Below are 23,902 nucleotides of genomic sequence, written 5' to 3' on the forward strand. Positions count from 1 at the left end.
GATTAGCCCCTGCAGCTTCCATATAAAAAGAGCCATGCTGGATCAGAGCAAGGGTCCATGTAGTCCAGCATTCCGTTCACACAGTGGCCAACCAGCTGCCGACCAGGGACCCACAAGCAGGACATGGTGCAACAGCACCCTCCCACCCATGTTCCCCAGCAACTGGTGTACATAGGCTTACTGTTTCTGCTCCTAGAGGTAGCATCTAGCTATCAGGACTAGTAGCTGTTGATCGCCTTCTCCTCCAGGAACTTATCCAACCTGTTTTTAAAGCCTTCCAAATTGGTGGCCATTGCTACATTTTGTTGCACTGAATTCCATAGTTAAAGTAGGACCCAGTTGAACACAAGTTCAGATCCGTGACTGAGTGCTCACGAACTGGCCCTTCCTCACCACCACCCACAGGTGCTCAGGCGTGGGTCCACCCTGGCTCCTGGCCCTCCCCCCCCCCCCCGCTGCGTTAATGACGGCTGCCATTAATGCAGCAGGGGGGAAATGTGTACTTTCAGAGCCTCTGGAAAGAGCACATTTTTCCCACCCTGCACAAATAAGGGCCTTAAAGTCCCTATTAATGCAAGGGTAAAGCTTTACTCTTGCTTTAATAGGACCTTTTAATAGGACAATTTCCAGAAGTTCTGAAAAGGGCGCATTTTCCCCTCCCATGCTAACAGCGTCCAGTAATCACACATTTCCTCCTGTTGCATTAATGGTGGCTGCGATTAACACAGTGAGGGGAAAGGACTGGAAGCCCATGTGGGGGGCTGTGGAGTGATGGCTTGCGTGGCCCAGTTTGCTGGGACTGAGCTGCAGCAGCTGCGGGGCGAGCACTGGCCAATTTCAGCCACTACTAAGTTTAACCATTTGCTGCGTGAAGTCCTTCCTTTTATCTGTCCTGAATCTCCCACCAATCAGCTTCATGAGATGACCCCAGGTTCTAGTATTTTGAGAGAGGGAGAAAAATGTCTGTCTATCCACACTTCCTCCACACCATGCATAATTTTGTACACCTCTTTCATGTCTCCCCTTCGCCTCCTTTTTTCCAAGCTGAACAATCCCAGCTGTTGTATTTTGTATTTGTGTTTTTAGATTGTTGGTTGTTTTATTATGTTCTTCATGGTTTTAATTTTTGTGAACCGCCCAGAGAGCTTCGGCTATTGAGCGGTATAAAAATGTAATAAATAAATAAATAAAATAATAAATTGTACCCTTGGGGACAGTTTTTCTCATCCCTGCAACACTATGAAGTGAAGGAGATGCATCTGTGAAATTTCATTTTCTGCCCAACCCTTATAGGTAGAGGAGGTGCCCCATCTTCCATTGCGCCATCGCCTTAAAATAAAGCTGTTGTTGATCACATCACGCTGTTAGCATTAATGAAAAGGGACTGGCGTGTTCCTCTGGTGCACTTATATCATTTCTCTTCAAGTATCTGCTATTCTGACCCAGCAAGACTGTTAATGATCTTAATACAATAGCTGTATGAATTTAAATGTCACCTTGAGCTTCACCTAAATAAGAACATGTTATTTTCTCTTACTTTTCCTATTGTTCTGTTCCTCCTCTCCCCCCACCCAGAGAAGTGGCATGTACAGAAGTAATGTGATTTGGAGTGGGGGTGGGGAGTACCAAGTAGCTGTAGGTGGAAAGCACACCACAAGAAGACATAGTGTGTTATTTTCCCCTGTGTGATCGAAAGCTCTTTGCAAGTTGGTCTTGGCAAAGAAAAAAAAGTACAGATGAAATTATACACTAGGAAAATGGAGGATTTGGGGTTATGCACAACGACAGACAGATGGCTGGAACAGTTTCTTTTACAATGTGAAGAGACAGCAAACAGGAGGTTTCTGGAAGAGAGAGGTCTGGGCCAGACAGTGGAATAAAATTATTGCAATAATTAGCATGATTTCATCTCTATCGTATCCACAGTTGCTTCTTGGCCATTTTAAATGGCCCAAAGTGCTCACGTGTGGATGTTCATGGCATAATTATTTAGCAAAGCGAGGCCAAAGAAAAAGCACCTCAAAGCTATTCTTTGTCATTGGAAATCATTATTATATATCTGTTGAGAGCCACAGGTATCGGGAGATTGCTCTGCTTCATCCACTCTTTAGAAAAAGAGAGAGAAGGGTGGCAAAGAGAGAGAGAGAGGTGGGTGAAGAAGGGGTTAAATGAAAAAGAGAGATAATAGCTCTGATGACTGCAGGAGAGCTCTGAGTGGGGTCTAGCAGCCTTCAGGCTTAGAGCTTTATCACACCAGCCTTATACTGTGCAATCACTGTGAATTGCATGCAAAGGACTCCAAAGTTTTCCAGCTTATAATCTGCTTTTATTGTGAAGTACTCCCATGCATCCTGCTTTAATTGTGCTATAAAAGCAAAAGACTCATCGTATTTTAATACTAGTTTTCGAGTATATCATCCCAGCGGCCACTGGGGCGCAGGAGCAGGATTTGAAGAAAAATTAAACAAATGCTTACATCTGCGTAAGCTTTAAAGATAAAGACATCAAAATTGGCACAGTAATAGATATTAAGGAGAGCTTTAAGCATACCAAATTTGAATCAGATTGGGTCATCCATTGATTTTTTAATGATTTTTTTTACATTCCCCCCCCCCCTTAAATCCATTTCCTGGTATGCAAAGGATCTTGCCCCCTGGTAGCAACAACAACGCCGACAGCTTAGCGCTGTAGGGAAAATTCGAGGGAAACAGGTATGTGGGATGAAGCTCTTGAAAGCCTTCATCAGAAATCATTGGAACAAGTTTGGTCCATCCTGCCTTGACTCCTGAACAGTGCCACTGCCCTATTTCCTGACCTTCTGGACTGCCTTACAACTCTGCCTCTGACATACTGACTGTTTTATCATGTTTTGACTTCTTTCCTGTTTTGTGACCGCTCCTGTTGTTGCCTGATCCTCTTGACTGACTGACTGATTGTGCTCTGACTATGGCTTGGATTTAAAGCACCTCTGTTATAAGCTGAATGGCATCTAGAGCCTGCTGCAATCAGAGCAAGGACACACTATAGTTTAACTAACAGTTGTTAACTATGAATAACACTGAAAAGGAATCCATAGTTTGTTGTTGTTGGGTTGTGAACTCTGATTTGTTTGTGATTCACACCCCATAGTTAAACCATAACACATAACAACAAACCATGTTTCAATGACAACTCATATCCTGGGTTGTCAGTATGTGTGAACCAGGTCAATGTGGCCCTCAACAGAAAAGAAGTTCCTCACTCTTGCTTTTGACTTTAAAAGGGTTGCCAACTTCTCAATTAGCCTCTAATGCCTGATGAAGCCCTTGCCTTTTATAACACTCATGATGCCAGTGACCTCATCCTCAGTTCTGGACCTGGTCATATTATTATTACTGTTTTTCTCAATGTAATCAGGTCTGCTACTGATACCAATAACACCCAGATGGAGGTATCCTTGTTAAGTTAAGCTACATGCTTAACAAGGATATTAGATTAAAATAGCAAGGGCAAATTCGCAGAGCCTTTCCTGTGGTGGCACAGAAAAATGAGTGGAAGGAGAGGGAGGCGAGTGGGAGGCGGACGTTATCGTCTCAAGGATGCGTGAACATCCATAAGCGGGCAGTAGCAAGCATGTGAGGTCATAGCAATGGTAGAGAAACACAAAAATCCACCTGTGTGATGACATTCTAAGTGTGGCTTGGGCCGTGTGCTCATGCCAATAAACATAGCTGATGAAACACGTATGATCTTTGAAATGCTTCCTACTTGTCCCACAATTACAATGCTAAAACTGGTGTGTGGTACTTGATCACATTATAAATACAGTCAAAACTATGCTGTATCCATTAACTTGTGCCCACAGAACAGCAATTGCGTTTGAAAAAAAAAAAATACTGGCACAGTGGCGCCTCACAAAAGAAAGGGGCTCCTGTGTAGATCTTCCCCATGTGGTAATTATTTCCCCCTTTCCTCCTCACTTCTTTTATTTTCCTTCGTACCTTTCCTCTTGTTTTTCATTTCTGCTCAATTCATTTCCTCTTTTGTTATGAGTATGGAAATATGCTTTGGTTCGGGGGATTTTACTCTCTGTTTCTCTGTTTAAAATTGGCTTATTGCTGTGTCTGTTCGCTATCTTTAAGTGATACATTTTGACCTGTTGTGTTATATTTATTGCTTTTGCATTGTATTTTTATTGTAATTTTGATTTTTAACTTTTGTTTTACATTGGCCCAGTTGGCATGGAAGGACAATCTAGGGTTGTTTTTTTAAAAACCTTGTGTTTTCGCGAACGCAGCTGTGTGCTAGTGCATGCTGCCCAATTGCTCCCACTGTAAGTTGGCGTGAATAAAAAATCAACAGATACGCTGTCTCTGCATTGTTTAGTGTGATGTGCAAACGATGTACAAACCAGGAATTCTGACATGTCAAGGGAAGGACAGGTCAAAGTTGGAATCCAAGTGGCCTAGAGGACCACTGTTATTAGGCAACCTAAAATTAACATAAATAAATATCTGAAGGGCTGTGAGTCAGTGACTGTATATAAAAAAGTTCTCTGTGGAACTCCCTGCCCCTGGAGGTCAGACAGGTACCAACACTAGGGTGCTTTCAGTGTCTCCTGAAAACAACTCTGTTTCAAGAAGCCTTCTTCAACTGATTAGCCACTGTTTTTCTGGTTCCTTTGGTTTTAAATTGAACAATTTTAATTTGCTTTTAAAAATCTCCTTTCTTTTACTGTTTATACCTATGTTCACCTCTCTGGAATCTGTGTTAGATAATTGAGCAGTATATAAATATTATTATTAATAATAATAGGCACATAAGAAGATCTAAACCCTTCAACCGGGGGAGGGGGGAATTTTATGGAAGGTTCAACATTGTTCTTATAATGTTGAAAAGAAGAAGAGAAGGGAAGTTGAAAAATGAATTAAGACAGAGGGAATGAGAGCACCTAGAGAAAGGTTTGATCAATAGCTTCAGAAACACTTCAATTATATGAGAAAAGTCTGGGAATGTGAGGTATTTGAAGAATACTCCAGCCTACTGGAAAAAAATGTATCTTTCTTTGGCTGCATACATTATTTACTTTACACTTGACTACTTCATTATTTCTCAACAATTGTGTAGGCTAAGACCATAATGTTTCAGACTGGGCCTTTGGCTATTTCAGGCTGACACCATTTCAGTTCTACTTTAAGTTATAGAATTGGACAGAGAAAAATGTAGATCTGAGGTAGAGAACGAACACATCTATTCTGTGAAATGAGGGGTCAGTGGGAATTATGTAAGCAGATTTGGAAAGCAGATTATGTAAGCAGATTTGGACTTGTGTGGCACAGTCCTAAAGCTTTTGTGAGGGGAAACCTGTTGCATATACTGCTTTTATTTTATTTTAAACCACAGAAGTGTAGAGATATTCAGTTAAAACAATTGGAACATCAAATTGAGGGAAAGCACATGTGATATGGCCATCTCCTTTCACTCTATGTACCAACTTGACACCTGAGATCTTCTGAGGTCTTGTTGGTTGTCCCACAACCGATGGTGTGTTGTCATAGAATCATTCAATAGTAGAGTTGGAAGGGCCATTGAGTCCAACTCCCTGCTCAATGCAGGAATCCACCTTAAAGCATACCTGACAGATGCTTGTCCAGCTGCCGCTTGAAGGCCTCTAGTGTGGGAGAGCCCACAACCTCCCTAGGTAACTGGTTCCATTGTCGTACTGTTCTAACAGGAAGTTTTTCCTGATGTCCAGCCGGAATCTGGCTTCCTGTAACTTAAGCCCATTATTCCATGTCCTGCACTCTGGGAGGATCGAGAAGAATTCTTCATCATGGTCTCTGTGCATCACACCTATGGGCGTTTGCGCCTGCCCAGAGCCCTGATTGGGAAAACTTCGATAGCTGAGGACCATTCTTTTGGCGGGAACCCCTCCCCGCTGTCCCACTGTGCATGTTTGAGGGGGTTCCTGCCTACCTCCTCAGTTCCTTTTCAGCCACACTCAGACTAGACGCATCGGGAGCTTCTCCAGATTTTCTTCCTTCTATGAGAAGGAAAGGCTGAGGAATTGCCTTTTTTACATTCTTTCATTCCCTTTTTCTTCATTCTTCACCTCAAATCTTCCAACTTTTCATCTCCCCCCACAATGTGGTGTGCGAACAGTTCTGCATCAGAGCAGGAAAAGGGGACTCATCAAGAGGGGATGCTTTCACCCTATTCTGATCCCTGAGCCTACACTAACTCTTCCCACCATTCCCCCTACTACCATTTTCACGGTCTAGCTCCTTCCTATCTCTCCTCTCTCATCTCACACTATTGCCCCGCTCGTGCTCTTCGCTCCTCTGATGCCATGTTTCTCGCCTGCCCAAGGGCCTCTACTTCCCTTGCTCGGCTTCGTCCATTCTCTTCTGCTGCCCCTTACGCCTGGAACGCTCTTCCAGAACATTTGAGAACTACAAGTTCAACCGCAGCTTTTAAAGCTCAACTAAAAACTTTTCTTTTTCCTAAAGCTTTTAAAACTTGATGTTGTGCAGACTTCTACTGTTACTTTCTACTGTTAGTTTTACCCTACCCTGTGCCTGCTTACCCTACCCTGTACCTGTTTGCATTCTCTTCCCCTCCTTATTGTTTTACTATGATTTTATTAGATTGTAAGCCTATGCGGCAGGGTCTTGCTATTTACTGTTTTACTCTGTACAGCACCATGTACACTGATGGTGCTATATAAATAAATAAATAATAATAATAATAATAATAATAATAATAATAATAATAATAATAGCCAAACTCTGCCGAGACAGATCAAACACAATCCTCATCACCCCATTGTGGCCCAGGCACCCTTGGTTCACACCACTACACAACCTGGTCCAAGGTTGGTACCTACAACTCCCCTTGGTACCAGACTTGATATCCAGGGAGCAGGGGTGGGTTCGCCATCCTGACTTGCCCATGCTCAAACTGACAGCCTGGAGGATCATAGGGCAATAGAGTCCCACACTTTTTCTAAAGACATCCTGGAAGTACTGTAAGCATCTAGAAGGCCGTCTACCAGAAGGTCCTACAGTAGTAAGTGGAGAAGGTTCTGCACTTCCGCCAAATCCGTGGATCGCATCTTGCTTTTCCTCCACTCCCTATTTAAGTCAGGACTGAAATATTTGTCCTTCAGAGTATACCTTGCTGTGATATCAGTGTTACACTCCACCATTCAAGGGCACACTCTCTTCAGTCATCCTACAGTACAGAGGTTCCTTAGGGGCCTATGGAATTTGGCTCCACCAATACATGCCACCTTGCCTCAATGGAGCCTCCCTGTTGTGCTTACGACCCTCACAAAAAAAGCCCTTCAAGCTACTGGTCACAGTTGACCTCAGAATGCTCATACTTAAGGTAGTTTTTCTCATAGCCATTACCTCTGCCCGTCGTGGTCTCCAAGTAATGCACATTTAGAACTGACCCCGCCCCCTTATCTTGTCTTTCACAAGGACAAGGTGGTCTTATGTCCGGACATTCTTCCAAAAGTCATTTCTCCTCTCCACATAAACCAGGATATAGTCCTACCCAGTTTCTTTCCAGCTCCAACCACAGCACTAGAAACCACCATGCACTCTCTTGATGTACACTGAACCCTGGCTTCCTATAAGAAACGAATGGAACCATTCAGAAAGACCTCCAGACATTTTGCCTGCCGTAGCGGACAGTGCAAGGGGTCACCAGTCTCCTCCCAGAGACTGTCCACTTGGATTGTCCAGACCATCTGCCTGGCCTATGAGATCTCGGGGAAAGACTTAGCTGGCCCCATCAGGGCACATTCAACCCATGCCATATCAACTTCAACTGCCTTTGCAAGGGGTGTTCCTCTTCAGCACCTATGCAAGGTAGCAACCTGGTCAAAACCATCGATCTTCACCACTCACTACCACTTAGATGTGTGAGTGAGACAAGATTGCCAATTCAGAAGGGCCGTGCTGTCTGCCCTGCTGCAATGACATCCATGAGCAACACCTGCCCACCACCATTAAGTGCTCTAAGCTTGCTACTCACCCATAGGTATGATGCACAGAGACCACGGTGGAGAAATACAGGTTGCTTACCTGTAACTGTAGTTCTCGGGGTGGTCATCTGTGCATTCACACCACCCACCCACCATCCCCTCTTTGGTGTCGCTTTCCTCCCCGAAGTTCTGATACTGACATGTAACTATATGCTACTCTTTCTCCGCGGTACTGAACCACAGTCATGGTCTCAAGGAACTGAGGAGATAGGCGGGAACCCCCTGGAGCATGCACAGTGGGAAGGGATTCCCGCCAAAAGAACGATCCTGAGCAATCGAAGTTTTCCCAATTAGGGCTCTGCGCAGGCGCAAACACTCTTAGGTGTGATGCATAGATGACCACTCAGAGAATTACAGTTATAGGTAAGCAACCTGCATATCTTGGCCCTCCTCTGTGTGACAACCTTTCAAGAACTTGAAGAGTGCTATCATGTCTCCCCTGAGTCTTCTCTTCTCAAGACTAAATGTGCCCAGTTTTTTCAGTCTTTTGTGTCAAGCAATGACACATAAGCAGGCCTTCTCAGTAGTGGCACCCACCCTCTGAAATGCACTCCCACATGTGATCCAAGAAGTGAAAACTGTGGAGAACTTTGCATGCCTCTTGGAGACACTCCTGTTTACTCAAGTTTTCCCTGACATGTAATTGCAGGGCTCTGTTTTACCATTTCTGTAATGTTTTTAATGTATTTATTATTTTATATTGTTTTAATACTGACTTGTATATTGTCTATTGTATTTTATGTATTTCTTATGTAAACCATTTATAGATATCAAGCATTATATAAGTAGTTCAAATACATACATACATAGTGCTTAGGAGGACAGAAGGCCTGGTGTCTTTTTGGAATATATCCAAATTAGCCATACAGATATTTTAACCAAACAATTCAGCAGAAATAACGTGTTTTCTGTGAAGAAGAAAAAGATAAGATAATACTTTTGAGGATGTTTCTGCCTTAGTAAAATTGCCTGTTTACGCTTGGCAATTTATACAAAATTCCTACTTTAAATATACTTTAAACAAACTGTCATTTTGGGTCCCAGTTTCTTTTACTTAATGATGGGGTGATGAGAAGCAGAGCCTCTAGAAACCTGTCAGAAATTCAAGAGGCCAAGCCTCCCATTTACTGATTTTCAACCCACAGGAAAAACTGCCCTGATTGAATTTCTGCGTATCAAGCACTTGTTAAATATACAGTGCTTCTGTCAGGAAAAAAGGTAGTGGTCCTAATTGTCATCATAAGCCCCACCCACCCCTCTCTATAAAATGAAATATCTGCCTGTGTATAAATACCTGGAACAGATATTCCAAATTGCTAGTACACACAAGCCTTGATAAAAATAAGAACATTACTTAACACACAGCTTCCAGTTTGTTGCTAAGGAACTGCTGCTTCCTAGTTTCATTATTGTCATTTGTAGAAACATTTCTGGCTGTTCCCTTGTATCTTAGTGTCTGCTCAGTATAAAAGTATAATTAGAATGTGCATGAAGTCAAATAACAGGCCATGTAATTTAATTTGTTCCAAGCCTTGTGGGGTTGGTCGGTCTGCCATTTCCTGTTTTGCAGTGAGTTCTCTTCCAGTACAATATGGAGGAAGAGAAGAGGTAGAGGCGAGGCAATGTTCTTGCCTTCAAACTGCTTGGATGCTGCTGGCAGAAGCCCATTGAAATAATTTCGAGAGAGCTTTCATCAAGAGCAAAATAGTTTGAGGCTTGTAGCCTTGGGCTGCAATCCCAAATCCAGTTGCATGAGGGGAAGTTTGCTAACATCAATGCAGTTCCATTTCCACAATAACATTTAGGGCCGCTCCGTACAATGACCAGGTTTGGATATCACATCATGGCTTGTCGCGGGTTATTTAACCTATGAAGAGCCACAGTACACACAGGGAGCAAGTTCAACCCCTGCTTGGGGGTTGTTGTCTCATGCAAACCCAGTGAGCGCAGGTTATATGAGAGTTAAACAATCATTGCATAAACCTAAAACAGACAATAGGTTATTTAACCTCCTAATAACCCAAGCTCACCGAGTTCGCACAATGCAAAGAAACACCAAGTGGGGATTGCATATTCAAAATAATCCATGGTGGGCTGTTGTGTCATGTGAACAATCTCAATGACTGAGAATTCCTACCTGCCCCCCCCCCCCACAATTTTACCCATTACATGCATGGTGTTCCCAAATGCATTTTCAGTGTCATAAGCTTGCTATCTATATCCTTTAACTATTATTCTGTATTTTACCAAGGATCATCCCAATTTCCTGTTCTCCCTAGCAAATAACTGGCTCTTGGGGACAGGGACAGCCCTACTATTAAGCAGAGTGAAGCAGTTGCCTCAGGCTGCAGATTTGCGCTGTCATGGAAGGGCAGTTAGTTACTTAATGTATTACTATTGTAGTTTTATTGTCAAAGATGAGAGAGTTGCTTGTGGGATTTTGTGTCTCATGTGCCAGAATAACTTGGCTAGCTTTAGGGACTACGCATTTTGACTTGGATGAGCGGGACACCATTTGCTGCTCTGCCTCAAGGAGGGAAGTGTTGTGGGTCAGCCCTGCTTGGGGGCGTTGTGAGGATGCTTTAAAAAATGTTGTTACTATGAGCAAGGTCATTCTAGTTTTTTTAATTGTGTCTGTAGTTTCTCTTCACTACTTTAAAAAGAAGTACATAACCATTCCTGTCTAGAAGCAGGGGAGCACATACACAGTCTGAGAACATAATAGTTTGAGAACTGTTCTCATGTTTATTTCTGACCCATTTGTATTTCACAGTTTTGTTAAAAAATTCCACATAGTAGTTCTCAGTGGATCAGTTCTCAATGAGGCTTTTCTAGCTCAAATGCCTCCCGAAGTCCTGCCGTCAGGTAACCAAATTTAGTGGTTTCAAAGTTTTACATTGTTATTCACTGCCTTAAATTTATATACCTCCTAGCAAATAAGGAGGTATATAAATGTTAATAATTAAAACACTCCCCCCTCCCTCCCATGCCAACAGTTTGGACATTAACATCAACCAAATCCACCTGAAACTGAAGAATATCTTCTTGTGTACCTGCCAGGTCTTTGAGCTTTATCACACCAGCGTTATACTGTGCAATCACTGCGAATTGCATGCAAAGGACTCAGAAGTTTTCCACCTTATAATCTGCTTGATTGTGATGTACTCCCATGCATCCTGCCTTAATTGTGCAATAAAGCCAAAAGATTCACCGTATTTAGCCCTTACTTTTTGAGCGTACCTTCCGAGCCACCGCTGGGGCGCAGGAGCAGGATTTGAAGAAAAATTAAACAAATGCTTAATCTGCATAAGCTTTAAAGATAAAGACACCAAAATTGGCACAGTAATAGATATTAGGGAGAGCTTTAAGCATACAAAATTTGAATTGAATTGGGTCATCCGTTGATTTTTTATGATTTTTTTACATTTCCCCCCTTAAACTCACTTTCTGGTATGCAAAGAATCGCTGTCGCTGTAGCAAAAACGACAACAACCGTGAAAGCTTAGCGCTACGGGGATAATCCAAGGGAAGCAGGTATGTGGGATGAAGCTCAACGTGAGGATCAAGGTGGCTGAGAGGCTGCAATCATATTTAAAGGGAAAGTCCATAATGCATAATCATAATCATAATCATAATCATAATCATAATAATATTCGTTACCCGCCTCTCCCTCTGGATCGAGGCAGGGGACACACAAATGCAAACATCATATAGCTAGGTCTGCGCCCTAGGCGGCTGCCTAGTTGGCCTAATAGTAGCGCTGGCCCTGCTTCCAGGTAAAATACGAAATACTGGAAATTGCATGTCTGCACCTGTGAAAAGCAGGACCCAGTTCTCTGTGTGCAGAGATGGACGTAACATACAGCAAAGATGCAAATTGAGGTGGTTGCTTCAGGCAGGAGTTTTGGGGCACTGTGAACTTTAAATCTTCTTCAGGTGTTTGTGTGTGTGTGCCTCTTTGTATTGTACTGCGTCTTTGTCTATATTGTTAACCACTGTGGGTGCTTTTTCTGAATTGAAATGCAGAATAATAGATAATAAGCTGATGTTACACTTCAGGTGTGAAGATGACTAAAGCTCTACTCCTCAACCCAGTCTAACAAGCACAGCAGAAGTTTACTGTGAACAAGGCCACTGTAAAGGAGTTTAAACATGGATGCAGTTCTTTGCCTGTGTTAATATTATGGTTGCCTGTGGATTTCCCCTCTCTGTACAGCACAAGCAATCTTAGCAGGTCTTTGGGCCTGCAGTGTTTCAAAGAGCCAGCATTAGGGGCTGGTGGCCTTGAGCAGCTGCTGAGGGCCCAAGAATGGCCCTCTGCCAACTGGAGCTCCTGGCTGCTGCTCATCTCCACCAGCAGCTGCTCCTTGCTTAACTGCTGGCAGAAACAGTGGTGAAGAGAATGAGCCACTGCCTGGCTCTCTGGGTGAGCAAGAGGACCGTACTGAAGGGGAAACATTTCTTGCCCACAACATGTCTGAATGCTGAAGCCAGCCCTGGTTCTAATGAAGCACCATATGATCTGAGAGATTGGGAACTTTTGCAACATCACAGGGAATGCTGAAGCAAAACTCTCTTAAGAATTAGGCACCTCCAGGATCCTTGGCAATATTGCAAAAGAACCCAGAACATGCCTATTGGGTTGTCCTTCAGGAAGTTAAATATTTTGAGCAGGCAACTGACCCAGGATTCTTGTATTAATATTAATAATAATTTTAATAATTATTATAACAGGTGGTGTGCTTAAATGCCATGATAAGGCTCTTTCTTATAGAGAGGCATCTCATTAGGAAGTGACCTGTCAGAAGCAGAAACCACTTAGGGGATTTATCTCCCTTCAGTAATTTATAGGCATATATGGGCTTATATGTGGACTTTAGTTATCAGTAAAACTTCTATCTATTGGTTTTCAGTAGCTTGGATCCTGAGAACTGCTGCTAGCAGAACAACAATTTTGAAATTGTGTTGTGGGTCACTCAGGGGGCTCCTTTGAACCTCACCAGGAGTTTCTCCATTAGAAGATCAGTAATGGCAGGCAGACTTCCTTGATAGACAACTTGCCTGCCATTATTGATTTTCCTCTGCAAGGGACTGTTTGGTGTAGTTGATGTGGGATGAGGAAGCTGAAACCTTTTTCATTTATTTAATACATTTATACCATTAGATGCTTATGGTTCTGATTTCGGTGGGCCTGTGAATTCATTCTTGGTTTCAGTCAGAACCAGCCAGAACTCTGAAGGAGCAATCCAAAGTGCTGACCCCTAGCACCAAATTAGATTCAGCACCTTGGAGAGCTCTTGGGATCTGAGTTGGTGGTGATGAACAAGAAAGAGATCTTGGGGTTGCGGTGGACAGCTCGATGAACCATGCTGGATTACAACTCAGCATGGCGGCTGTAAAGAAGGCAAACTCCATGTTAGGCATTATAAGAAAAAGAATTGAGAATAAAACTGTCAGTATGATACTGCTTTTATTCAAATCTATGGTGGGACCACACTTAGAATACTGTGTACAGTTCTGGTCTCCACACCTAAAAAAAGATATTACAGAACTGGAAAAAGTGTAGAAAAGGGGAACTAAAATGGTCAATGGGCTGGAGCATGTCCCCTATGAGGGAAGGTTACAACAGCTAGGATTGTTTAGCTTGGAAAAAAGGAGGCTAAGGGGAAACATGATAGTGGTGTACAAAATTATGCATAGTGTGAGAATGTAGATAGGGAGACATTTTTCTCCCTTTTTTGAAATGCTAGAACCCAAGGTCATCCCATGAAGCTGATTTGTGGGAGATTCAGGACAAATAAAAGGAACTACTTCTTCACACAGCACATAGTTAATCTATGGAATTCATTACCACAAGATGTAGCGATAGTCACCAACCTGGATGGCTTTAAAAGAGGATTGGATAAATTCCTGGAGGAGAAGGGTATCAATGGCTACTAGCCCTGATGGTTATGTGCTACCTCCAGTATCTGAGTCAGTAAACCTATATGCACCAGTTGCTGGGGATCGTGGGTGGGAGGGTGCTCTTGCACCATGTCTTGCTTTGTTGTTCCCTGTCCGACAGTTGTGTGAACAGAGTGCTGGACTAGATGGACCCTTGATCTGATCCAGCATGACACTTCTTATGTTCTTTTAGTATTCTGGCTGGTTCTGTCTGAAACGCATCCAAAGCGTTGAACCCTATCCCCAAAATGGGTTCAGCATCTTGGATAGCTCCTCTAGAGTCCTGGCTGAAACCCAGAATGGATTCACAGCCTAGCCGAAATCGGAGCCACCAGCCTCCACTGATTTATAGCCTTCCTTCCCTTCAAGGAGCTCAGTATGGCTTATGGTTCGCCCCCTTCCCACATTTTATCCTCAAAACAACCCTATGATGTAGGTTAAGATGAGAGACAGTCATTGGTCCAAGTCACCCAGTGAGCTTCATGGCTGAGCAGAGATTTCAGTCAGTGAAACCTCTCAGCCAACCCGGGCAGGACAGGGCTGCATGGCCAACTTTCACACGTGCAGTTAGATTGGACTGGAGCACAAACGACGTCATGGCAGCACTGCGTGTACTACTACGGCTGCTGTGCGTGCAGCTCCGGCGTTAACCTGTTGGGCGGTGTACCGGGAGAGGTGGTTAATTGGCTGATTAGCTTGGGCGGAGTGATGACGGCCGTGACTGAGCCAAGGTCAGTCAGCGAGAGGACTTCACGGCTGTGTGGGGATCTGAACCTGGGTCTCCTCAGTCCCAGGGCCACGCGCTGGCCGCCCAGAATCCTTTGCGACAAGCCAGGTTTCAGTGGCACAAGATGCTCAAGTGCAGTTTTCCTCAGCAGAAATGATGCTGAGGAAAAATTTATGTCTGAGTAGGTGGAAATTTGGACAACTTCGGAGATGAAACAAACAAACAAACAAACAAACAAACAGGAAAGAGCCGCTGGCCGTCAGGGCAACCCCAGGTCTGGATTAGCTGGAGAGGGATTGCTGAAACCAGCCCTGGTCAGAGAGCGCCCGCCCTCCTCTCGCCCGCGGCTCCTGGGCGCGTTCTGATATTGGTGCGCTCGGGAAGCCCTTTTTGCCCCAACGAGGCCGCTGTAGCGGCTCGTTGCCCTGGCGACGGGCTCCGCGCTGCCACTACCTGCGGAGGCGAAGGTGGCTTCGACTCCCTCGTCCCTCGCACGGCGGCTTTGAGGCTTCTCGAGCCGCGGAGGGAGGGAGGGACGGAGGGAGTCAGTCGCCGGGGGAGGGGCGCGCTCGTTTCGGCCCCGGGGAGAGAGCAGCCCGCCCGCCCTAGGCCCATGAAGGCGAATCCTTCCGAGGGAGCCTAAGTGGCCCCAAGCGCCAAGCTCTTCCCGCCCCGTCTCAGCTGGGATCCGGCCTGTTGAGGGGGGCAGCTTGGATCTAAGGAACCCCCCCATCTAATCTGGCCCTTCGCCTCCCCCTTTCCTTGGTCATCTTTCCCGGGAAGGAGAACGGCAAGAACCGGAAAAACGACAACACCAAATTGCATTTACACGTATATACCCTATTAGCTGCTTCTTATGCCCAGCCCCAACAACCCAACCCCCATTCGTCCAACAAGGCAACTGCTCTCACTGGGAAATCCAGCCCGAGGGGAGTCATCCCCAAATCTGTCATTTAAGGCCCCCCTTTCTTGGGGTGAATCTGATCCCCACCCCCAATCTACCATTAGTCTCTTATCTTCACAACCAGGCTATCTTCCTTACGGGAACTATCCAGTAGCGTAGGGCGACTTGTTAACTGCACGCCCCCCACCCACTTTTCGCACTCTTTAGGGGAGGGAAGTGCCACGTTTCCCCTCATTCCTTCCCACCCAGCTCTCCTTCACCGGTCTATTATTAGCTTCCCGTGGGATCTGCCTTGAGTAGGATCTCGAGATCTGCTGCCTGAAGGGGAAAAGAACGGCGCCTTTCCTGGGCCAAAGAGAAGTTGCAGCCCCAGATCCATCCCCTCCGTCCTGCCTTTTCATCCACACCCCCCCCCCGCCCCCCGCATCAAGAGCGGAAGGGAAGGAGGGCGTGTGCATGCATGCATGCGTGTGTATGTGTGTGTAGGTAGGTAGGAGAAGGAGGAGGGGAAATGTTGGTGTCTCTTTCTCCCTGGAAACGCTGGAGAGACTGAGACGAAAGTGAAGCAGCAGGAGAGAAAGTTTCCTTGCCGGAGCCAGGTCTAAGTAGCGAGTGATGCTCGAAGAGCAGCAGCAACGGCGGCGGGCTGTGCTGGTGCCGCATTGTGTTTGCCGAGGCTCCTCCTGGGCGGTGGGGGCTCAGTAGCGTCCTACGAGGAGGAGGAGGAGGAGGAGGAAGCAGCAAGAGCAGCAGCAAAGCAGTCTCTACTCGCCCACCTCCACCAGTACATCCTTTTAGACAAGAGGGTGTTGCGTGCTCTCTCGCTCGCTCTCCTTTCTGGCCTCAGTGCAATGTGAAGCTTGCACACAACCCTGATTTGCTAAGGACTGGAGCTTCAACCTAGTACATGCATCCGATAATCATCTTCTCCTACAAAATGGATTTTAGCCAGAACAATCTGTTTGGTTACATAGAAGATCTGCAGGAACTTACCATTATCGAAAGGCCGGTGCGCAGGAGCTTAAAGGTACGTCTGTCTGTCTGTCTGTTAAAAAGCCAAAAAATACTTTCAAATCAAACTGCAGTTATTTCAGATCAGTGTATGTCAAGCAAATGATGCTAGTTTTTGTTCTGCAGGCTCAGCTTGTTTTAAATTGAAAAGATGGGTTGCACAGATAAGGCATTGAATTCTCAGCAATAGCATAATGCTTTTAGAAATGGGATTTGAGACACAAGAGGGGGAGGGGAAAAATCTAGATACTAACTGCTCTGCCTTGAATATTTTTATGGTTATATAATTTGATATCTTTTTCATTCCTGGTTGTAAGGCTGTAGTTTAATAAGTAAAATACGCTATTGTTGAATAAATAGTGAACTGCCTCATTTTTGAAATGTTATTAGAGATTCTGAGAATTAAGGCCCCAAAGCCATCTTCTCTGGAACAATACAGACTTCCAAGAGACTGTTCCAGGGAAAGTGATTTAAAAATTACAGCCTATCATTCTGATTCAGAAGCTTTGGAAGGGGACAGTGGTAGAGCACATGTTTTGTATGCACAAAATCCCAGGTTCAGTCCTTGCCATCTGTGGTTAAAGGAATTCAGCACATCCAGCAAAGATCCTTACCTAAGACCTTGGAGACCTGCTGCCAGTTGGTAAAGAACAGAGATAGTATTGGGCTAAATGGATCAGTGATGACTCATATAAAGCATCTTCATAATCAATTAAGCAGGAGCACTTGGATTCATTTTCCATTGGCATCTCTTTAAATTCATGTGTTCTGGTTTAAATTGTGTTTCAGGCTGTAAAGCATAATTAACACCCTCATCACAGGAACAGTTAGTCAGGGGGTAAGTCACACTGAACATGATGATTAACAGTGAATGTCTACTTAGAGGTCAGCCCCACTGAGCTACTCCCAGCTAAGTGTGTATGGCATTGCAGCTGAAGTATATTTATAGCTTTGGCTTTAGAACTTGGTATGGAAGTAGTTAACAGATTAAAGCATGGCCTTGGGATGCTAATAATGTTAATTTCTGTTTCACATTTGACAGACGCCAGAAGAAATAGAGAGATTGACAGTTGATGAGGAACTCAATGATATTGAAAGGGCTGTTTATCTACTCAGGTATTCCTTCAGATACTGTTTTGGAGTTTTTTGAGAGTACCTTTTTATTTAAATGTTTTCATCTCCATGCCTCCTGTAGTGTTTACTTTGTGTATGTTGGAATAATACAATAGAAGAAACATTAAAATAGTGTGTGAGAGTAACTGTCCATCAAATTTGCATGCAATATCATGGGCATGTGATGCACCACACAAGTACAGTTGCTTGGCTACTTATTGGCTTTCTATTACGGTTCTCCCCTATAATGAGCTATCCTGCTTTTGTTTTTTTTTAACGATCACCGAACTGAGCAGTGGCATTAAAAAGACTAATAGTTGGCTGGTGTTATATTCATAGTACAATTTACACTATGATTATGCAGTATTTTAGTTTATTGTCTGCTTCAGAGAATATAAAGGCAGGAATTTAGGGATTTGTTTGTAAGGCCTGAGGGATTAAAAGTTGAGGATATTATTGATACTTATATCTAGGGTTGTCTGCCACCCTCCTTCCCATTTGCTTGAAATGCTTACTTAACAGATGTTTAACTGTCTTGAACTTTAATTGTCCAAAATATGGATTTCTTTTGACTTTCATGCAGATGTCATCTTTGAAGGAGGTGATGAGCTGGATGATTTTGATTTAAACTTGCATTTTTGTACAATGCTCACTAATTGAAGTGCCAGCTGTAAGATTTCTTTCAGTATGATCAGCTATTTTTAGAATTCTCAAAATCCATGTTTGTCTCTGTCTCATTCTTTAAAATGTAATTTGCACTCTGCTAATATCATCTCTGTGTCACCCTTTTAAGCCAGTTATATATTTGATAATGGTTCTTATCTAGTTAAATAGCTATTATCTCAGTTTTGCTTTCTTAGGTGTCTCATTACCCAAAGGTTACTTGGAAGCACTTGTTTGGATTCACCATGTCCTTTTTTCAGTGATGCTAAGTACTATACCCTTTATTTAAATATTGAGTATACACAAGTTCTGTATGAACTCCATGTGGTTTGGATGCAAAGGGGAGGATCCAGCATTGCGCCTAACACCCTGCTTATTCCTTTCCACTGATTCCCTTCCAGAAGCGGTGGATCCCACCAATTCCATGGCACAAGGGACATTTAGCACTTACTAGAGGAAGCCCTGGAATGAGCAGAAACACTTGTTTCTGGAAGGAGGCAGGTTGGCGGAGCTGTCTTATGTGAGCTCTGCTGACCTGCTTCCTTCCAGAAATGGGTGTTTCCACTAATTTTGAGTTGTTGCAGAAGTGCTGGATTGCCGTTGCACAAGCAGTAGAGTCTGCTTGCACAACAGGATTGTTGGGGAGTAAGAGAATCAAAAGTGTCATAAGCACCATGTTGGATTAGGCCCATGATCTTGTAATCTTGCAGTCTGTAATTCAGCCTAATATTTAAGCATTCCCCTGATTGTAATAACTATGCAGAGAAGTGAGCAGGCAAGTGAACAGAATTGCAGAGGAGAACAGTGTGCTCCCTTCCTCATCTACTGATCCTTATTAGCAGGCCTCTTAACAGAGCACTAGCTTTTACCATGCAAGTAACCTTTGTGGGCCTATTTTATCAGCTGCTGTAAATAATAAAATCTTAAGGTATTTGTGTTTCTCCAAGTAATTTCTCCCCATAGTTACTTTCATGGGTAATTGTTCCATGAGTAATTTCCTAAGCAGTTTTAAGTTACCTCGTGATCCATGCAATCAAATTTCTATGTGTATTCATTGGATAGCTACAGATTGGAACAATGTTTGCTCACCAATCAATGTAGTAGAGGCCAAACATGTGGGAGTCATTTTTCACTTCCCGTCTTGTTGCTAATGTTTGGGCAGTCTAAGAATGCAAGGAAGGTTTCTGCACTTTATGTCTCGTAGGAAAAAATAATAATAGGTGGCCATCTGTCTGATGGAGAAGAAGGATAAATGCAATTGCAGTGGATGTGTGTAGGCCTCAAATACTTTTTAAGCGTGAAAGAGTTTCATTAGGACATGATTTGATAACTTGATATAGCGGAAGAATTACTAGGAGTCATCTGTATGTCTCTCATCTGTATTTTAGTTTGATTTTGTATTCTTCCTGACTTGATTTCCTCTGTTCTACCATGCAGTTTGTTCAGAGAATGTCTGTCTAACTGGAGTCTGTCCTTGTTCATACAAAATTGAATAAAATGAGATTGCTTAAAGGTTCTTAAATAAGGATGCTACCATTCCGAAGTTGAGTCTTTCCCAGCCAAATAAAATCCCAATAGCTTTTTCTTTTCCTTCCTTCAGACCAGATTTCCCTATATTCCGCCTCACAAGCATGAACAAGTTTACGAATTTCCCTAAACTTCCTTACGAACAGGAACAGATGCTGTTCCTGTTCCTTCCTTTGCCTCTAGTTTTTCCTGCTTCTTTTAGCTTCTAGGATGATTCATGTGTTTCAGAGATTACTTGCTGAAGTTCTTCTGGTCAGACATAAAATAGGAACCTAAAATATGTTATGTATAACTTTATTTGCTTATAAAATTACCATGTTTGGTATATTAAATTTAAAAGTATAGTTTATTCAGACATTAATTGCAAATTTATTAACTGAGTTTCGCTTTAAAGGTATTTTTTTTTTAATTTCAATGCTAATTTTATGAGCAAACCAAGTTATTATGTTCTTAAAGCAGCCTTTCCCAAACTGGTGCCCTCCAGAGGTTTTGGACTGAAATACCCAGCATCCTTGACCATTGGCCATGCTGCAGTTCAATGTGAATTGCCGGCTGTTTCAAAGTGAACAGACTGCCACTGCATTGAATTTGTATTGAACAGTGCAGCTTCACTGCCAACTGTATTTGTTTGCCTTGCAAAATAAAGCCTACATTTGTGGAAACTTGATCACCAAATTTTGCTAGCTATGTTCCATTTTGAAATTCTAAAGATTTTAGTGTGAAATATATAAAACGAGGGCACAGTGTCAAACAAGCTAGAAACCTAAAAAGGGGCAGACTCCTCCACAGAATCATTATGGGTGACACTACCTGGCTGCCTGTTCTTGACCAAAATGCTCAGAGTGATCTTGAGCTGGTAAATGAAATCAGGGAGGTATCCAAACAAGGAAGTATTATAGTAATGGGTGTCTTCAAGTCACTTTCATGTTGACTGAATAAATATATTTTCTAGTTATGATGAAGAGATTAAAGTTCTTGATATCCTAAAAGACTATGCCCTACAACAGTCAGTCATGGAACTGACCAGAGGGAAGGCAGCTCTGGACATAATCCTAAGTGGTCCAGAGCCTAGTATAACATATATGTGTTGTTGAACCAGCTGGAAACAGTGACAGCAGTGTGCTATCAAATTTAATTTATATGTAAGTAGAAAATTGCCAAGGATTTCCAACACAGTGACACTTGACTTCAAAAGGAGAAACTTCTCTAAAATGAGGGAACTGGTAAAAAGGAAGTTGAAAGGGTGAGTCAGAGAGGTTAAATTTCTTAGAAATGCTTGTGGGTTGTTGAAAACCACAGTACCGTATACCGTAGGTCAGAAAGGGTAGCACCAAGAGGTCACTAGCATGGTTAATGTGCAGTGTTAAGGAAGCACAAAGGAAATGCAAGCAGACACCAAGACTTGCAATGAAAATAGCTTCAGCTATTGGGCGGTATAAAAATGTAATAAATAAAGAAATAAATAATTTTTTTGAGAAGTATATCACTAATAACATCAAGGCCAACAATAAAGAATTCTTTAAATATATCAGAAGGAGGAAACTGGCTAGAGAGGCAGTTGAATTGTTGGGTGAGAATGAATGAAGTTAAAGGAGTACTAAAGAAGGATAAGGAGATTGTAGAAAATCTGAATGAATTCTTTTCATGTGTCTTCAATGCAGAAGAGGTAGGATAACATGATGTTTTTAGAAAGTGAGTCTGAGGCCTTAGCTAGACGGGACTTTATCCTGGGGAACCCCGGGATCATCCCTGTGTGTCCACATGATGCACAGGGGATCCCGAGATCAGGGAGGGATGATCCCTCCCTTGCTGCAGGATAGAACCCTACACTTTGGGCCCAGTTTTTCCACGGTCTCGGGCTGAGCCTGAGACCGCGGAACGTGTGGCCCATTGCCACGGGTTGACCCGGCTCTGTGCGATTCTTCGCGCGGATCCGGTAGCTGCACCCATCGTGGGTAGGGTGGGGGATGCAGGGAAATTATTTTTTTTTTTAAAAAAAACACTCACCTTTCGGCACTCGTGCGCTCCTACTGCTTTTAAAAAAAATAACGGGTGCAACGCCTCTCCTCCTGAGGTCATCATGCCTTACGTGTAAATGGAGGAGGGATCTCGCGTTAAACAAAACGTGAGATCTTCCTTCCTCCATCACGTGATAAAAGGTAGGTCTAGCTCTAAGGCCTGAGAAATTTAGGGAAATAGTGATAATAGGATGAAGTCCTAGGCCTAGTCTACAAGCAGGATATAGCACTATGAAAGCGGTATGAAAGCAGAAAGCGCTATGAAAGCAGTATATGGTATGTGTCAATGGGGCCCAACAGTTGTCAGTGCACTTCAGTACCGCTGTAAAGCAGTAGAGTGGCTTCTTCCTTTTATATACCGCTTTCATAGTGCAATATCCTGCTTGGTGTAGATTAGATCCTAGTCTTATTGACAAATTGAAAGGAAACAAATCACTGGGTCCAGGTGGTATCCATCTGAGCAGTCTTAACTCAAATGTGAAATTGTTAATTTCCTTACAAAAATATGTACTGTACATGTCCCTAAGATCAGTCTCTGTACCAGCAGAGCAGCCTATGTACCAGATCAGTAGTCTGGAGTGTGACCAGTTAACACCATTGTTTAAAAAGGGATCTGAGAAATACATTGTTTAATAATTCAAGTTAAAAAATACAAAGTTCTTCATTAAACTATTTCAATTATAAAATAAAACATTTTAATTGGGAAATGTTTAAAAAATGAACATAAATCCCCATAATAAAATACTAAATACTGTTGTATTCAATAATATACTTTATTAATGATTGTAGTTGTATAAATGAAATTTGTGTTTAAGCTGTGCAAAGGTTTCTCCTATTATTAGCAGTAACAGTAGGATGTTAATATTAAATAATTGGAAATTATCAAAGGGGGTTGTGTAAGAAAGAGAGCACCCTTATTCAAAGGCCACATATTTCCAAAATGGTATTTCAGATATTTCCAGGATTTCAATCTGAACATTTTCTTGCAGATTTTTATCTTTCCAAAACTTTGCAAACTTTCCTTATTCTGCTTGAAAGAAGCTATTGTTTCTCTGTGTCCTGCCTGTACCTTTAAGATTGCTGATAATTTGCTCATGATCATCATGTACCTTATTTTCTTATGCCAATCGTCAATTTAAGGTGGCTTTTTTTGCCAACAGTTTTCTTGTTTCTGCTAAAATATTACCTTACAATACTTTTTGTCCTTTTTTAACCCATCAGAAATACTTTAATATGCTCATAATAATAACAACAACTATATGCATGTTTAGTCTGGAGAAGAGTAGATTGAGGGGAGACATGATAGCATTCTTCAAATACTTGAAAGTTTGTCACACAGAGGAGGACCAGGATCTCTTCTCGATCTTCCCAGAGTGCAGGACACGGAATAATGGGCTCAAGTTACAGGAAGCCAGATTCCGGCTGGACATCAGGAAAAACCTCCTGACTGTTAGAGCACTGTGACAATGGAACCAATTGCCTAGGGAGGTTGTGGGCTCTCCCATACTAGAGGCCTTCAAGAGGCAGCTGGACAGCCATCTGTCAGGTATGCTTTAAGGTAGATTCCTGCAATGAGCAGGGGGTTGGACTCAATGGCCTTGGAGGCCTCTTTCAACTCTACTATTCTATGATTCTATTGAAAATGGTTCTCTCACTCAGTATGTGGGGTAGATCAGTACTACAGACTGCGGTGACTATGGGGGCAGAAACTATTGTCCACTTAGTGAGAATCTTACCCGGGGTGAGATTTGACCATGGAACTTTCTGGCTCAGTGCTTAGAGAGCAATTCTAACTGTCAGATCCGCTGGCTCGGAGGAGTTATCATGAGTCCAATGTGACCCTCTGGCAGTTGGAGAACAGGGCTGCCCGGCAGATCTTGGTAAGCCTACAGAAAACTCCATGGGGTGTTGATCTACTGCTGTTGTAGATTTCACCATGGCTAGGCCCTACACCTATGTAGACT

General features: G+C 43.1%; 1 protein-coding gene across 2 annotated transcripts in view; it reads left to right on the top strand.

The window, feature by feature from the left end:
• The first annotated feature begins 16,090 nt into the window (after positions 1-16,090).
• The window catches only part of PPP4R4 (protein phosphatase 4 regulatory subunit 4), a 125,672-nt gene continuing 117,860 nt past the window's right edge, over positions 16,091-23,902 (top strand). For both annotated transcript variants that reach the window (XM_063117996.1, XM_063117995.1), the window contains exons 1-2: positions 16,091-16,633; positions 17,660-17,733. In XM_063117996.1, the coding sequence (XP_062974066.1) occupies positions 16,514-16,633; positions 17,660-17,733 (194 nt within the window). In that variant the 5' untranslated portion in view covers positions 16,091-16,513. The remainder of the gene's footprint in view (positions 16,634-17,659; positions 17,734-23,902) is intronic.

The sequence above is a fragment of the Elgaria multicarinata genome, chromosome 2, assembly GCF_023053635.1.
Source record: "Elgaria multicarinata webbii isolate HBS135686 ecotype San Diego chromosome 2, rElgMul1.1.pri, whole genome shotgun sequence".
Taxonomy (NCBI): domain Eukaryota; kingdom Metazoa; phylum Chordata; class Lepidosauria; order Squamata; family Anguidae; genus Elgaria; species Elgaria multicarinata.